At 41.8% G+C, this 16,339-nt stretch overlaps 1 protein-coding gene and 1 non-coding gene across 6 annotated transcripts in view; one reads left to right on the top strand and one right to left on the bottom strand.

The window, feature by feature from the left end:
* TJP1 (tight junction protein 1) overlaps window positions 1–15,510 on the bottom strand; it is a 243,097-nt gene extending 227,587 nt beyond the window's left edge. For all 5 annotated transcript variants that reach the window (XM_045070625.1, XM_045070626.1, XM_045070627.1 and 2 more), the window contains exons 1-2: window positions 15,323–15,510; window positions 3,948–4,080 (exon numbers count right to left, since the gene is read on the bottom strand). In XM_045070625.1, the coding sequence (XP_044926560.1) occupies window positions 3,948–4,080; window positions 15,323–15,495 (306 nt within the window). In that variant the 5' untranslated portion in view covers window positions 15,496–15,510. The remainder of the gene's footprint in view (window positions 1–3,947; window positions 4,081–15,322) is intronic.
* Window positions 13,228–13,369, top strand: LOC123389403. The gene has a single exon (XR_006604009.1). It is a non-coding gene; the product is annotated as a small nucleolar RNA SNORA67 (small nucleolar RNA).
* Window positions 15,511–16,339: the final 829 nt, after the last annotated feature.

The following is a 16,339-nucleotide window of genomic DNA, read 5'->3' as shown; positions in this document are numbered from 1 at the left end:
CTTGTCACTTGGTTTTATAGCATTGTACCCATGAAAACATGTTGAAGAAAGGCTTAGGTTTTCCAGGCAAAACATGTGTTCACTACAGACTTGTCCAGTCCAGGCCTTGCCTAAGAAAACTGTGCCACAGATCTCTGGGATCTCTGGTCTCAAGGGTTTGTGAGACTGGATGGATTCCAGTCTCCTCCAGTGAACTAGGAAGTCAGTCATTTATGCTGTAGGGCTTACAAAATGAACTAGAATGCCATCCCATTTAATCCCCACAGAGAGCACTGAAACAATCACCTCTCCCCAGGAGTGAAATGGCATCAATCTGATGCCCGGGACCAAAGCCAACCATCTCAGCTGGAACCTGAGGTTTCTCAGCCAGAAATTGGGACCTTGAATGCATAGCAAGTAGAACTCTTGCTCTGTTTGCTGTGTTTTTTCAAAAGCCATAAAAATTGTATTTCTTATTAGGCAAAGTTAAAAGTAAAATGTGAAAATAAAAATATAAATGTTACTCTGCTGGTCATACAAATTTGATATATGCACATGACTGGAGATAATGAACTAAATTTAAATCTTCCTGCTTTAAGGTTTGCCAGTTACTCTGGCAGTCAAAGGAAGCCATACATCTGATAAAAAATTTTTAAAGATTTTAAAAATAGTGTGACAGAATTTTCAGTTTTTTTGAACAAGAGATACCTATGGTGGCTAAACTATTTCCTAAAAGGGATAAGAAGTATCTATTCCTATATAACTGATCATCATTTACCAAGTAAGTGCCCTGTAGACACTGTGGCTAAGGCTTTAAAATGTGGTTTTCCACGATTACATTACAGTCAACTGTGTGACAGAATCAGATCTGAATCCCTTTTTCCTCCTGTGAGAGTCTTTTCTAATCTACTTTTTGAGAGTAGCATTTCCTTCTTTTATTTATTTATTTATTTTTAAAGATTTTATTTATTTATTTGACAAAGAGAGAGAGAGAGCGCATGCGCAAGCAGGGGGAACAGCAGGCAGAAGCAGAAGAAGCAGACTCCCTACTGAGCGTGGAGCCCAACTTGGGGCTCGATCCCAGGACCCTCAGATGATGACCTGAGCGGAAGGCAGACACTTAACTGAGCCACCCAGGCACCCCAGCACTTCCTTCTTTTAAAAACACAATTCAAGGGGTACCTGGGTGGCTTAGTGGGTTAAAGCCTCTGCCTTCGGCTCAGGTCATGATCTCGGGGTCCTGGGATGGAGCCCAACGAAGTCAGGCTCTCTGCTCAGCAGGGAGCCTGCTTCCTCCTCTCTCTCTCTCTCTCTGCCTGCTTTTGGTCTCTGTCAAATAAATAAAATCTTAAAAAAAAAAAAACAATTTAAGAAGTGGAGGGAAAACATCCTTTCCTCCCCTTGCTAAAGACGTTATATGTCCCTATGTATTTTGAGTATTACAATATTAATTGCCATAGTTTACGGTAGATGGTGGGAGTAGCCAGCTGTTAGGCTCTTTTTTTTTTTTTTAAAGATTTTATTTATTTATTTGACAGAGAGAGAGAGAGCGCCCGCGCACATAGGCAGGGGGAGAGGCAGAGGGAGGGGAGAAGCAGGCTCCCTGCAGAGCAAGGGAAGCCTGATGCCGGGCTCTGATCCCAGGACTCCTGGATCATGACCTAAGCCAAAGGCAGTGGCTTAACCCACTGAGTCACCCAGGTGCCCCTGTTAGGTTCTTTTTAAAAATTTCTCTATTGTTTGGAAAAGCAGTTTATTGCTTTCCCAAAAATGGAACATGCTCATTGTAAAAATTTCTAAGAATCTAAAAGTCTTCAAAGATTGCTGTCCGACCACCCATGACTACAAAAACCTAAGAAGGAAAAGGAACTCCAACTGCAACAAAAGTCTAACAATTGCAGTACTGCTGACCCTTTGAACAACATAGGTTTGAACTGATGGGTCTACTTATATGCAGATTTTTAAAAATACGGTACTATAAATGTGTTTTCTCTCCCTTAGGATTTTCTTAACATTTTTTTCTCCAGTTTAGCTTATTTTAAGAATAAAGTATAAAATACATGTAACATATAGAACATGTGTTAATGGATTGTTGGTAAGGCTTCTAGTCATCAGTAAGCTATTAGTAGTTAAGTTTGGGGGGGATTCAGGTTATATGTGGATTTTCAATTGCATGGAGGTTGGACGCCTCTAACCCTTGCCATCTTCAAGGGTGAACTGCAATTACATTTCAATAATATATTCTCATTACTGAAAGACAATGGACCTTCCATCAACCTCAATTTTATCTCTCCCGCTTAACCTCAGTGTCAAATGCCTTCGCTCCAGGGATGCTAAGACATTTCACTTTTGAAATGAGGTCAACTAGGAAAGATGATCAAAAAGAAAGAAACTAGTTCTGCAGATGTTAACTGCACCTGGGTAGTGTTATTTTTTTCCTCACTTGAACCACACACACTTGAGCCAGATCAACTCTCGCACGGCACAAAGAAGAGAATGAATTATCAACAGTTTTAAGACATATTTGTCATGATAAAAAGACAGCTCTATTTGCCAACTTTTCCTCATAGGTGAAATAATCTATTTCTATTTCTGGGAAACTGAAAGCAATAGTACATGAAGTAAAGCTTTTTTTTCTATCATATTCTACAGATATTTTAACCTCTTCCCCCAACGACAGAGACTGTGATTAAGCTAGCAAACATACTCTGTGACATGCCAAACTTGTTATTGGACTACCTTCCATAATGACAATGTTTAGTACCATAAAAAGGACCTGATAAAATTCCAATTTCCATTATTATATTCCAAAAAGTAATTCAAATCTGCCCCCCAATTCAGCGTTTCACTGCCGCAGAGCCGTCCCCCTTATTTTACACCATGCCCATGTCTCCTTTAGTCATTTTAATCGCTAGTTTTACTTAGCAAAAACTTACTGACTTTTCTCAGTTATTGCTTAAATGTCTTCTTATAGGTCACATTTCACCTTCTGCTGTCTTATGTCATAAAATGGCCAAGCACACTTTTAGGCAAAACTGAGTATAATTATTTTAATAAGAATAAATTTAAAAATAGAGTATCCACATTTACTGAACTTCTGTTTTCATCAATTATAGACAAAAGGTGCAGAAGTCATATCCTCAAAGAAGAAAGGCTCTGTTACCACTGCTCGAAACAGGTATAGTCAATGGTACTTTTATAATTCAGAAGTTTTCAGAGCTCGAAGGGAAGAAGTAAACACATCTGGTCTCTTCAACACCCTAAATATCCATTAATTTGCCATTGACCCCTACAATACATAAATTTGAATAAAATCTTACTACAAAGAAAATTCTACAATATCCTTTATAGTACTGTAGCATCTCTTATGAACTAGGCAATATAATTAATAGCAAAGGATAGTGCGGACTGAAAGTGCCAGTGTTCCTGCTCCTCTAAAAACATGCATGAATGTATCACAAGCCCACGTGAAAACCCGTCCCTTGGTCCAGAAAAAAATAAAAAGGACATGGCCACTAATGTTAATCACTTAGAATGGAAAGAAAGCGCCAACATTAACTGAATCAGGATCTGCCTAAGAATAGCTAAGTAACACTATTTTCTGGTCCTGCCAGGAAGGTGGGTATTTGGGGTTAATCAAACACTGAGATCCCTACTTACATTAACATTCAAATTTGTAATTTCTAAGAAGTTTACATTAATACTTCGCTGAACTTGTTTTAATTTTTGTTGCAGATCAGGAAGCATTTTTTATCTTGGTCTTTGAATGAGAATCATTAATTCTTAATGTTTCATATGGATATCAGTTAACAAAGCATTCTGGTTGGTAACCCGTTGGATAAGCCAATTTTTACTGCAAAAAGATGCCCATGACAAAATAAGACTATTGTGCCTTTATAAAAATCAAAATAATGACATCAAAATTTTCATATTCTTTGAGAATAAAAACTACTACACAGTGCACTTACAGTCAGTTCACAGAAATCGATGCTATCAAGGCTTTTGCTTCTGTGCAGTCTCCCTTTTATTCGTCTTAAAGAAGGTTTTCCTTGGCTGACGCTAGAAGTAGCACCATTCGGATTTTCAGAGGATGGCGTTACCCTGCAAGAAGCGGAAAACACTTAAAAGACGGATTTGCAGGTAGATATACGTTTCTCAAGCATGAGGTAAGTATTTACTTGAGAACAGCTCTAGAAACATCGTGCTCCTTTTTCAGCCAAGAAGCAAAGAACCACAGTGGATCTACCTCTGAGGAGATACGCTTTCTAAGTATTTCTTAGTAACTTGATGGTTTAGAAATTTCTCTTGACAGGGTTCAAACATTTCTACATTAAGATTCACTAGAAGTCAACTCTGACCATCAAAGAAGCAATTAAAGCCAGACTGAAGTTTCCTAGGTAACTGGGAGGCATCTGCTCCCCACTGGGTAGTTCTTTCTCAAGCGCTCAGCCCAGGGCCCGGCACACTCAGTGCAAGTCAGCTATCATTGTGTACAAGCATAAATACCGTTCAGCATACTTTTTAAACATAACTTTTAAAGCTTTAAACATGACCATCAACACTTAATTCAGCATGGTTACAGAACCAAGAAAACACAAATAAGAAGTGGTAAATAATCAAAGCTATCTACATATCTGCACACTGGGACACATGCTCATATACATCAACACACACTCAAGACCGTTATGTGTTCAATCATTTCTGTGCCACTGCTGCTGGCAGACTTAGAAGGTGCCCCCAGGAACCTGGAAGGAAACTGCTTAGTGGATTATCGTCTTAGAGATGACAGAGACTTAAGTAGTAAGACTGATTTGTTAAGGGTGGCTTATGAAAATCAGTTTCCTTATTTTATGATCAATTTCCCGCTTGTGTATGTTCCATGTTGGTATACTTTTCAAATATCCTGACCTTAATATTTTATATTAAAAATGTTGTGATCTGAAAGGCATAGGTCTCTCATGGGGCGCCTGGGTGGCTCAGTCAGTTAGGCATCTGACTCTTCATTTCGGCTCAGGTCATGATCTCAAGGTCATGAGATTGAGCCCTGCAAAGGGTTCAGGGCTGAGCATGGAGCCTGCTGAAGACTCTCTCTTTCTCCCCCTCTCCCTTAGCCCCTCCCCCTCTGCGTGTGCGCTCTCTCTTAAAAAAAAAAAAGTCTCTCATTGCTTGAAAAGGACATACTGGATAGACTGATAGCAAAGTAAATTTGATTTACATAATAAGAAGATGGGAATGAATATCATGAAATAGACTAGGTATGGCTGCAGTTTAGAATAAAAATACTAAGCCCCTATAGTCAGAAGATTTAAAAAGTATGAAAAGAAGCAAAAATGAAAAGTAAAGCCTCCCTGTCCTCCCTCATCACAAATCCCCATCCCTTTCCCCAAAGATAATCACCACTAATGGTTCTTTGTATAACCTCCCAAACAAATGCTCATGCTTATCTATGCATGTGTTAATCTCCTTTTGAAACTTTTTAGCAAACTCACCAAACTCTTCACATTGCCCTACATCTCATTTTTTCACATAATAATAGATCTTGAAGCTTGTCCCATAATAACCCAGGTCCATTTCATTCTATTTTTCTAATGATTTTTTGAGTAATCTCTATATCCAATGTGCGGCTTGAACTCATGTGTTTCATTTTTTTTTAATGGCTAAACAGTATTCCATTGTACAGGCATACCACAATTTATTCAACCACTCCCCTACCAATGGGCATTTAGTTTTCAAATATTTGCTATCAAACTGTAAAGCGATGAACATGCGTGACATCTCTGGGTACAAACACAGCATTTACTTAAGAAAGAGCACTAGAAGGAAAATGCAGAGTCAGAGGTTTCTGGGTGTTGCAAGTACTACTTTTCAAAAAGGCTTTCCCAATATATGCTTCCATCAACAGTACAGAAAAATGTTCATGTAGAGGTGGGCGTGTCCTTAAATAGAAAGGTGACTTTATCCTTTTATTTTCTTTTATAACTTAACTTCTCTGTGTCCTTCATTATATTTGTCTTGCTAAAGGGCTAATTTCTCTTACAAGAGGCGATTGGCAGAGTTTCCCACCACAAACATAGATTAGACAATGGATCTTTGTCTATAAGTTTTTTTCATTACATATTTCAAATCTGTTGTATTAGATGTCTTAATGTTTGTAACGCATATCTTTTATTTATTCTTTGTTATAATGTTCAGTTAGCCAACATATAGTATATCATTGGTTTTTGATGTAGTGTTCAACGATTCTTATGTGTAACGCCCAGTGCTCTTATCTTTTTAGGGACTTAAACTTTTATCACATTTAAAGTCTCTATTCCAATTAAAGACTTTCCTTTAAATGCGATTCTGTCTAATAATTTTCCCAACTACGTTTTATTATCCTTTTCTTGACTTATGTTTTTCTGTGCTTGTATTTTCAACCTTTCTAGGTCCCTGTTTCCACCTCCTTTTAGCTGTACCTTTAACTCTAGTTAATTCTTCACCAGCATGTGACTGGATGCTTTTCTTTCTTCCTCAGTTTGAGAATCCCTATCATTTGAGAGAAACTTAATCCATTCAAATTTGTTGTGCTTACTGATATGTTTAGATTTTTTCCTCTGCCACATTTTATAGTTTGTGTTTTTCAAATTGAAATGCTTTCTTCTTTTTCTTTTCCTACCTTTTTAGTATGACTGAGTTTTCTTTCTCTTTACCCTCCCTGAGACTTTCTCCTCTCCAGTTAGTAGTTCAAAGTTCTACATCTTATTAGGCCAACTCTAACTCTAGCTAACCATACATACACATGTATTTATATAGTTACATTATATATTTATAAATACACATATATATGCATATATATGTACCTCTGCATTTCCACAATACATATATACACACACTTATTTAAACTGAAATACTTCTATCAACATCTAGAGTTCAGTGGTATTCTTATCTACTGGTACACAAGCAATGATATTTAACACGCCTTTGTTTCTCTTCTTTTCCAGCACCAGTGCAACCCTACCAAAAGCTCCACCCTTCCTTGGAAATAGTTTCAAGGTCTCCTAATTTCTCTTTCCTACTTTTGTCCCTTTGTTCTTTTGTGATTCTCTAGCTTCCTCCTCCACACTGCTCACTTGCTTCTCAGCTTTGTCAATTCAGCCATTCTCTTTCACCTTAGTGAGCAAAGGTTAAATTTCTAGTGTCTACTATGGTGTTTTATCCATATGATATTCTCTTGCATCTTTCTGAAAATAACCATCTTAATCCAAGGTTTTTCTATTTTTCTCAGGGATTAGTTCTTTTGTTTGTTGAGTATGGTAATTCTTCTAATACTGGTTTTCTCCAACTGTTTGGTGATTTTTAATGTCTACTTATATTTGTATTAGAGAACATCTGTTTCTGCACTGTCACATTTACTGCGGCCGGCCTTCGGCGACTCTGGCAGAGAGATGGGACATACTGCTGCGAAGTCACTTGTCTTCTGGGTCAGAGGACTCAGTAGCTATCTCAGGTACAGCCCTGTCCCTCTGGCCCAAGAGCCCACATTCACTGCTCTGGTAAGCGAGAAAGCAACACTGTTGCCCACAGCTTGTCACAAACTGGTAAGGCAAGGCGTCAATCAATCTGGTGCATAAAATCTGAGTAATTCCCCAAGTGTCCTCTGCTTCTTCTGTCCCTGGAATGCTGCTGCAAGTTATCAGCCTCTCTTTGTGTAGAAATGTTCTCCTGCACATTTCCTGGAAATGGTTCTTGCAAGGCTTTTCTCTGAGTAGAACCATCTTTATCTAGTAAATATATTTCAGAGATACTGCAAAAATGCTGGTCCACTGATGCCATTCAGACTCAGTATTTTTGTTGTGGCTTTTTTAATTCTCATTTTTGTTGTTTCATTGAATTGCTAATAAGTGCACCTTTCAAGTTACTTCCCAGAGTAAAATTCTGATGTCACTTTCACTATTTTCAATACATTAAAAAAGTTTTACATGGTACAGTTTTGCTCTCTTTTCTGCAGAGTAAAAGCTTTCATGAAAATAATTAAGAATTTCATTTAAGAAAAGTGGGCATATGGGAAAGAAAAACAGAGCTGAAAACAATATACAATTCTTAAATTATGCTTCCTCTCTCACACTTTACTTTGATCGCATTATGTTGCATAATCACATTAGAAGAAATATAAACTTTTTGACAAAGACATTTTTCACAGGTTGTTCTCGCATTTAACTTAGAAAGGTTTATTATTTACCCTTTTTCCAAACCTAAAACTTAAAGTCTGTGATAAGAATTTATATACATCAAATTTATAAATGATGGACAACCAAGAAATGTATCAGACTTAACTCAATGTAATGCCAAGTCCAGTGACTAAAACAGGAAAAAAAAATCCTCAATATAAATAGAAGAATGGATCCTCCCCTTCCCCACCAGGATCATAATAAAAACATTACTGAAGAGTAGAGCTGAATTGATATATAGGAGGTGAATATCAGGTCAGTATCCCCCCTACCCACAGACTTCTCAGGAGGAAGATGCCTTCTCTAGGCACAGAATCAGGCTCCTACAGAGTAATTTCAGTAACTTTAAAGTTCTGACCAGGTCTTTTGGAAGCTAAGAAGTCAACGGTTAAAAAGCATATAGTTCAAAAAAAAAAAAAAAAGCATTTGTTTCAGTAATGACCCCCTCTTCTTAGGTGGAGAAAAAGAAAAGGAATAAACGTGGTTCCAGATGATAATGTTCAATGTTATCTCATGTATAAGTAGAAGGGGTACTGAGATACAGGGGAATTTAAGATGTCACTTCTCTCTTGTTTTACCACTATTTCTGAGAATTAGCATTTCTCTTGGGGCAGGGATATGTGTATTCAAGTACTTTCCCACTGGACACTCATAAGAATACAGAGGAATATTTACAACTCAGGTAAGACGAGCTATATGGGGATACAAAAAGCCCACCAAAGACAGTTCTTCCAAACATGGGGTATAAGGAGTATTTTTCTTTTCTTTTTTGTTGTTTTTGTTTTGTATTGTTTTGTTTTTTTTGAGGGGGGGGCACATGAGCAAGCAGAGGGAGGAGCAGAGGGAGTGGGAGAGAGAAAATCTTTTTTTTTTTTTAAGATTTTATTTATTTATTTGACAGAGATCACAAGTAGGCAGAGAGGCAGGCAGAGAGAGAGAAGGGGAAGCAGGCTCCCGCTGAGCAGAGAGCCCGATGTGGGGCTCGATCCCAGGACCCCGAGATCATGACCTGAGCCGAAGACAGAGGCTTTAACCCACTGGGCCACCCAGGCGCCCCATGGGAGAAAGAAAATCTTAAGCAGGCTCCGTGCCCAGTGTGGAGCCTGATGTGGGGCTCGATCTCACGACCCTGAAATCATGACCTAAGCCAAACTCAAGACTCAACTGCTTAACTGATTGAGCCACCCAGGCACCCAAGAAGTATATTTAATCCTGAGGTCCCACACTCCCTCCACCTGAGTGTGTGGTCTGCATTGAATAACTCAGACTCTGGGATTTATTTCTTAAATATTTAGGAGAATGGTCCTTGACAATAGAAAAAGTTAAAGTTAGTAACTGAGATACAAGCATTTTGGATATTTTCCCTTGAACTCTGAGGAAATCAGTATTTAGCTTACAATGAAGTTTTTCTTTTCCTAATTCTTAATTCCATTTTATCATCCCCAGGGGATGACTGGGGAGAAAATTTCTCCTTCTCTCCACTCCCTTCCTTACTCCCCTAATGGGACCATGTGTGACTTGTGGGCATGGCCGGTGTGTTTAAAAGGCAGAAACCCAGGGTCCACCCTCTCGTTTTGTTTCTAGCTCAGAAGTTTTGGCTCACAACTCTTTTTGACCAAGGTTCACTTGGAACAAACAACTCCCAAACTTATCTACCTCACCCATCTCTGATTTCTAGTGGAAAAGATCTCAATAATAACAAAGAATTGGGCAAAAACAATCAATATGGTAAAAACAAAGCATTTACACAAGAACAAATTACCAAAAAAAAGTAACACTTAACAATCTTTCTACAAGATAGTAATTTTAAAATATCAGGAATTGATAGCCATAACCAACTCCAGATTAATACTAATGGGTGATAGCAAAGCATCTCTACCCCTAACAAGAGGAATTACAAACAAGGGTTTAAGAACAGAGGCCTTGAGATACTACTAAGCACAGCAGGGCCACTGACTTCAGAAGGATACTGAATCCTTATGAAGGATGGTTCAGCAAAAGCTAGTAAAATGCTAATTTTTATCTATAAGTAACAGACTTCAGAAACCTCCAGAGTTTATATAAAAAGATTTATATAAATGGCCAGCATTTAGTTGTACTTATAAATAATTGCCTATAATTTGCTCTTTAAAGAAACTAAGAAAAGGATGGATGTTCACTAGACTTATTGTACTAATCATTTTGCTATATACATAAATGCTGAATCATTATGTTGTACCTCTCAAAGTAATGATGTCATATGCCAATCATACCTCAACAATTAAAAAAGAAACCAAGAAAGGACTTGGATATTAGAACCATAGCCATCCCATCAGGGGAACCTCTGGGACCCATGAGGGGGCTATGCACCACCCTTGGAGAAACAACATTCCATAAGGCACTTTCCAGTTGATTTGTACTTGTTTTCAGTTATTCCTCTTTTCTAGACTGTCATGTCCCTGCTCAAATGTGTTTTTAACCCCCAAAACTGGTACAAATCCTGATGTGTGACTTTGGGCAAGTCAATGACCTCATTTATAAAACTGGGAAAAATACAGCACCTACCTCATAGGGGTGCTGCAGGTTACACGGCAGTTGCTTGGAAAGCACTTACACTGGGCCCAGCAGGTAATAAGCTCAATGAATGGCAGCTCCTCTTTTTTCTAGAATCTGTTTACTGGATAACTAAACTACTTAAATAAATGAATTGATGCCACGTGGCCTTCAATAATTACTGAATCAAATAACTGGAAGAAATATACTTAGAGGCATGAACAAAATGAAATGACACTCTCCCCTTCTAAGATCAGTGTACACATTCCTAACAGCACTCAATGCGAAAATCAGGACTGACAATGTAAAATTAGGATGAAACAATTATTTGGGCTTTACACCCACTGAAGAGCAAAGAGTTGGCCTCAGCACCTGTTCTGAACAATGCCCTTCCTCTCCACTCTCCCTGACCCCAGGAACCTGTGAATGTGACCCCATTTAGAAAAAGGGTCTTTGCAGATATACTGAAGTGTCTTGAGATGAGATCATCCTGGATTATCCAGGTGGACCCCAAATCCAATGACAAATATCCTTAGAAGAAGCCGAGAAGACACAGACATGTAAAGATGGCCATGTGAAGATTCAGACATAAGGAATGCCTGCAGCCACCAGGAGCTAGAAGAGGTAAGGAAGCATTCTCCCCAAGAGACTTTAAGGGAGCATGGCTCTGTGGACACCTTGATTTCAGACTTCTGACCTCCAGAACCAGAGAATAAATTTCTGTTGTTTTTAAGCTACTGAGTCTGTAGTAATGTTACAGCAGCTCTGGGAAATACAGTGCTCTTCTGCTTCTTTTCAAAACCAGCAATTACAGAAGACCCCCCACCCCACCCCAGAAAGCAAGCCATACAGACTGACACCTACTATGGGGAGAGGTTTATAGGCCTGAGTTCCAGGTTCCTAAACACTAATGATTCAGAACCAAATACTATAAACAGTTCTATTTCCTAAATTTCTTGGAGAAGGAGACAAAGAGAAGAATTACAGGCTCCGCTGATGCAGGTCTGGCTGTTTGTCTGGTTTAGTTTCCACCTAAACCAATACGCCATAAAGGATCTGCAGAGCCAGTCAGAAAGACAGAAAGCTACTCCCTAAAAGAAAGTTAAGGAGCACAAATGGTCAAACTAGACAGAAATGTGGGACCAAAACACTGGATCACTCCCTCCTATGCTTTACCTCCATTGTCATAAGCTTTGTAGGCATGTAGTCTTTCCATACACTGCAATAATTTAAAGAGAGAGAAACAGAGACAGCACCTTTGTATAAATCCTCATTCATATAGGCCACAATCAATTATGACGGCATGCCCTCACATCTTGTAAGTGGCAAAGCTAGGGCATTCCAAGGTCTGACAACCCTTGCTGATGTCTGCTACTGCGTCCCACCCATCACTCTGGAGTCAGAACCCATTGCTACATATCTTCTTGCCACGTGACAGTGTCTTCTGTCTCAATCCTCCATGTCCCGTTGGCTCTGACACTGGCAAAATGGAATGTTATCTAGAAAATTAATTCCAGAAGATATAATAGATGAATCAAGCAGCACAATATTCTTAGACTTAAAAAAAAAAAAAGGACTATATATATCTATGTTTAATGTACCATTCACTCTAGAGTTTCTGTAGCATATGCTCTTCACTTTGCCTCTATAGAAACTAGATTAACGTTTGCAAATTCCCTTAACATTGAGCAGAAATTTTGAAATGCTCATTTAATATTGTGGAAGAGTTAAACAAAAATCTTCCTGCCTTTTCCAGGCTATCTCTTAGTAAGATGGTTTTTAATCATGTCCTCAGTTTACTGCCTGACTGAAACATGAATCTCTGGAGTATAAAAATTACCTGGAATTTATTTCTTTGTGTCCTCTCTTTGCAAACTGTATTGAGGTATGTATTCAGAAACGGCACTCCATCAAAAAAGAATAAACCTCGTGTCCTGACTTGGTGGCTGACTGATACTAATATTCATGCCTAACAGCTCCTCAAGCACTATTCCCACATCTTAGTTTTTAAATTTAATATCAAGAAAATCTCCTTCCCAGTTATGCATTACTAAGAATTCATTTAGCCAACACATATCTTTTCAGAAACTATTTTGTACCAGATACTGGTTACAGGGGACTTAGTAATGAGCTAAACGGATAAAAAGTCCTGCCCCCATGCAACTTACATTCTAGTTGTGGGGGTTGGGGGAAGGAGGAGAAACGTGTATGACAATTAAGTAAAATATGCAGTGCTTTGTATAAGTGCATAAGTAAAACATGCAGTTGCTCAGAAGAAAAGCAGAGGGGAAAGACTGCTGGCGTTGATGTCTTTTTTCCTCCTGTACACCATCAACCTGAAAAGCCTTCTTCAAACGTTACTACTTCTTGCTTCATAATAGTAGCACAGTCTTCCTATACTTGCTAAAATCTTCTTCCATGGACATTTCTTAATTACTGCCAGCTATTCCTAGTCTAATCTTTGATGTGTTGTCACTTGCTGCTCTTCCAATTAAAATACCTTCTTCAGGTCCAAGCTGATTCCCTCTCCAGGGGGCCTGCCCGTGCCCCTCTTCCGGAAAGTAGCAACTTGGAAGATGATCTGGCATGCCTGAGGCTGCTCGGGGACAGGGCACGTCTGTTCCTTTGCCTGCCTTTGGCCGCCTACACTCATTCCCATCCCTCTGGCCTGATTGTGTCCCCTCGTGCTTGTGCTGACCCGTCCTCTCCCCTGACCTAGGCCAGAGACATCGATGTGCAGCAGGTTTCCTTAGTCATCAACTATGACCTTCCCACCAACAGGGAAAACTACATCCACAGAATCGGTCGTGGGGGACGATTTGGCCGTAAGGGTGTGGCTATTAACATGGTGACAGAAGAAGACAAGAGGACTCTCCGAGACATCGAGACATTCTACAACACCTCCATTGAGGAGATGCCCCTCAATGTCGTTGACCTCATCTGAGGGGCTGTCCTGCTACTTAGGCCCCCCAGGGTTCAGTCTGGGGGGCTGAAGAGTAGTAGGAGGGGGGAGGGAAGGGAACCAAGGGATGGACATCTTGTCATTTTTTTTTCTTTGAATAAATGTCACTTTTTGAGGCAAAAAAAAAAAAAAAACCAAAACCTTCAGAATAAATCTTTTTTTCTTAAATGCATTTATTCAAGTGAGAGATAGTGGGGAAGAGGCAGAGGGGGGGAGAGAAACTCAAGCAGACTCCATACTGAGTGCGGAACCAGAGGTGGGGTTGGATGCCAGGACCCCCAGGTCAGCACCCCAGGTGAAAGGAAGAGTTGGAGGCTTAACCGGCTGCACCACCAAGGCACCCCAAATCTCTTTTTTTGAACAAAGTGGTGGGTGAGGGCAGTGAGGAAGACACTAATATAAACTAAGGATCTATTATTATTCAGCCCGGCATAGTGGCAGGCACTTTGCATTCAATATCTCAGTTGATCTAGGTTATGACCCCATGAGTTAGATAATATCATTCTCACCCTACAGGCCAAGAAACAGATACTCCAGTAACTTAAGGTCACACCGTAAGTGGCACAGCTGAAATTTGAACTTCACTGCCCATCCATATATTTTGTTCGTACCTCCAAAATTCCCCATTGTTGGCATTCTTTTTTCAAAAAAGAAAACTCTTTTTCTTAGTTGCTCCATCTTTAGAGTCCTCGGATCACTCATTTTGCCTTAGATAGCAGAAACTACTTTTCTCAAACGCCTAAAAGCAGGCTCACTTCCTTTTCTCTGTAACCTTGAAATTAAATTCAATTAAAATTCAAGAGCGTAAATCTCTACGAACCTCACCCACCACAAATTTTAAAATTAAAACAGCCACTGAACAGCAAAGAAGTCTGGCATCTTTTTTCCTATAGTCACTGTGCCTTTACTGGACTATTTCTTCTGTGGCAGAACCTTACACTTAAGTCTCAAGGCAACTGGAATACCCAGGCAGCCCACACGGGGATTCCATAGGCCACATTTAAACACTAAATAAAACGCCATACAACCCGATAGATAATCAACTGTGTAAACCAGATCTGGAAAACTTCCAGCCATGTTTCTTTTAAGGGCGATCTTTTCCCGTTACCCCAATCACAGTTTCCAGGTCAGAGGAACTGGAACGCGGGCAGATAAAATGCAGTCCCTGATAATGCCATTAAAACCTCGCAACTTGGTCCCCTCACCGTGGGAGCGGCTCGCCCTTCACTCTGTACCCCCAGCAGATGGGTTTTCAGAAACAGCAGAAAACGCAGCGCTAATAAATCGTTCTGTGCCCGCAAGGAAGCGTGGCTGGAAATTCCGAGCCAGAACTGGCCGGGAGGCGACTGGAACGACAGTCCCGGGCGGGAGACCGGTGCCCCGGTGCCCGTAAGCCGCCGGGTCCCCGCCCCTCCCTCCCGGCGGCGCGCCGCTCTGCGTGTCGCCGGGCACCGCCGAGGGTCGCGGCGGAACACGCCCGCGTGGGCGCGGGACGCGGCGGCGCTCGGCCCCAGGGGCTCCGAAATGGCTGCTGCGCCCCCGGCTCTGCGCGCCCGTCGGGCCCGGCCGCAGGCGGCCTCACTGCCCGCCCGCCCCGGCCCCGACCCCGACCCCGCGCCCGCCGCGCCCGCCGCGCCCTCACCACAGCTTCCTCTTGAGCGGCAGGAGGCTGCCGCGGTTGGAGGGGGTGACGCCGATGGCCATCTGCAGCACCGTCAGGTATTTCTGGTACTTCATCTTGTCCCCGCTCCGCTCGCGGGCAGGGCCCCGCCGCCGCCGCCGGCGCCGCAGACACAGCCCCTCCAAGCGCCGCATAGATCAGCTCTGGGCCATCCGCCGCCGCCACAGCTCCCGCCGCTCCCCGCCGCCGCGGCCGTGCACGCCCGGCTCCCGCTCCCGCTCCCGCCGCTGCCGCTGCCGCCGCCGCCACCGCCACCGCCGCCCTCGCCGCCGCCGCCGCCGCCGCGCGTGGCCGGGACTCCCGCTCCCGCCGACGCCGGCGCCGTGCGTGCCCGGCCGCTCCCGCCGCCGCCGTGCGTGGCCCGCCGCTCCCGCCGCCGTCCGCAGCGCCCCCTCCGTCCTGCGGCTCGGCCCCCGCGTGCGCCCAGGGCGTCCCGGGCGGCGGGCCTTGCGGGGACTCGCACTCCGGGAGAGGCGGGAGCGGCGGGAGCGGCCGGGCCGCCGCCCCCAGGCCCAGCCCCCGCCCGCCGGCCCCGCGGCCCCCGTGCCTCAGTTTCCTCCGCGGCTGCCAGCAGCTCATTTCAACCACCTAAAGCCCAAGAGAATCCCATGACAAGATTCCAGAAGAGAAAAAAAAATGCTTTAATGTATAATTACCGGCTGATGGTTTGAAATCGTCATTTACGTGTTCTAGCCTAAGTCCCTGAAGATTTTATGTTTACATAAAATGCATCTCTACAAAATGCACGTATGTGTATACCATATACAATATATGGTATATATACCATATACATGATGTGTACGCAGTCTTCGTTTGCACGGTAGTCTGGAACTGTGGGAATGACCGTGAACCATGCAAAACTATCTTAATAATCAATGGGAAAATGTAAGATTTTCCATGACATTTAAAAATTTTGTCAAAACATTCCGAACTCTCTTCAATGATGATTGTAAATGTATAAAGAAATGAAAAAAAAAA

This window comes from Mustela putorius, unplaced genomic scaffold, assembly GCF_011764305.1.
Source record: "Mustela putorius furo isolate JIRA1106 unplaced genomic scaffold, ASM1176430v1.1 tig00003972_pilon_pilon_pilon, whole genome shotgun sequence".
Taxonomy (NCBI): Eukaryota; Metazoa; Chordata; class Mammalia; order Carnivora; family Mustelidae; genus Mustela; species Mustela putorius.
The sequence above is the reverse complement of the archived record's forward strand: the minus strand, read 5'-3'. Positions and strand labels throughout refer to the sequence as shown.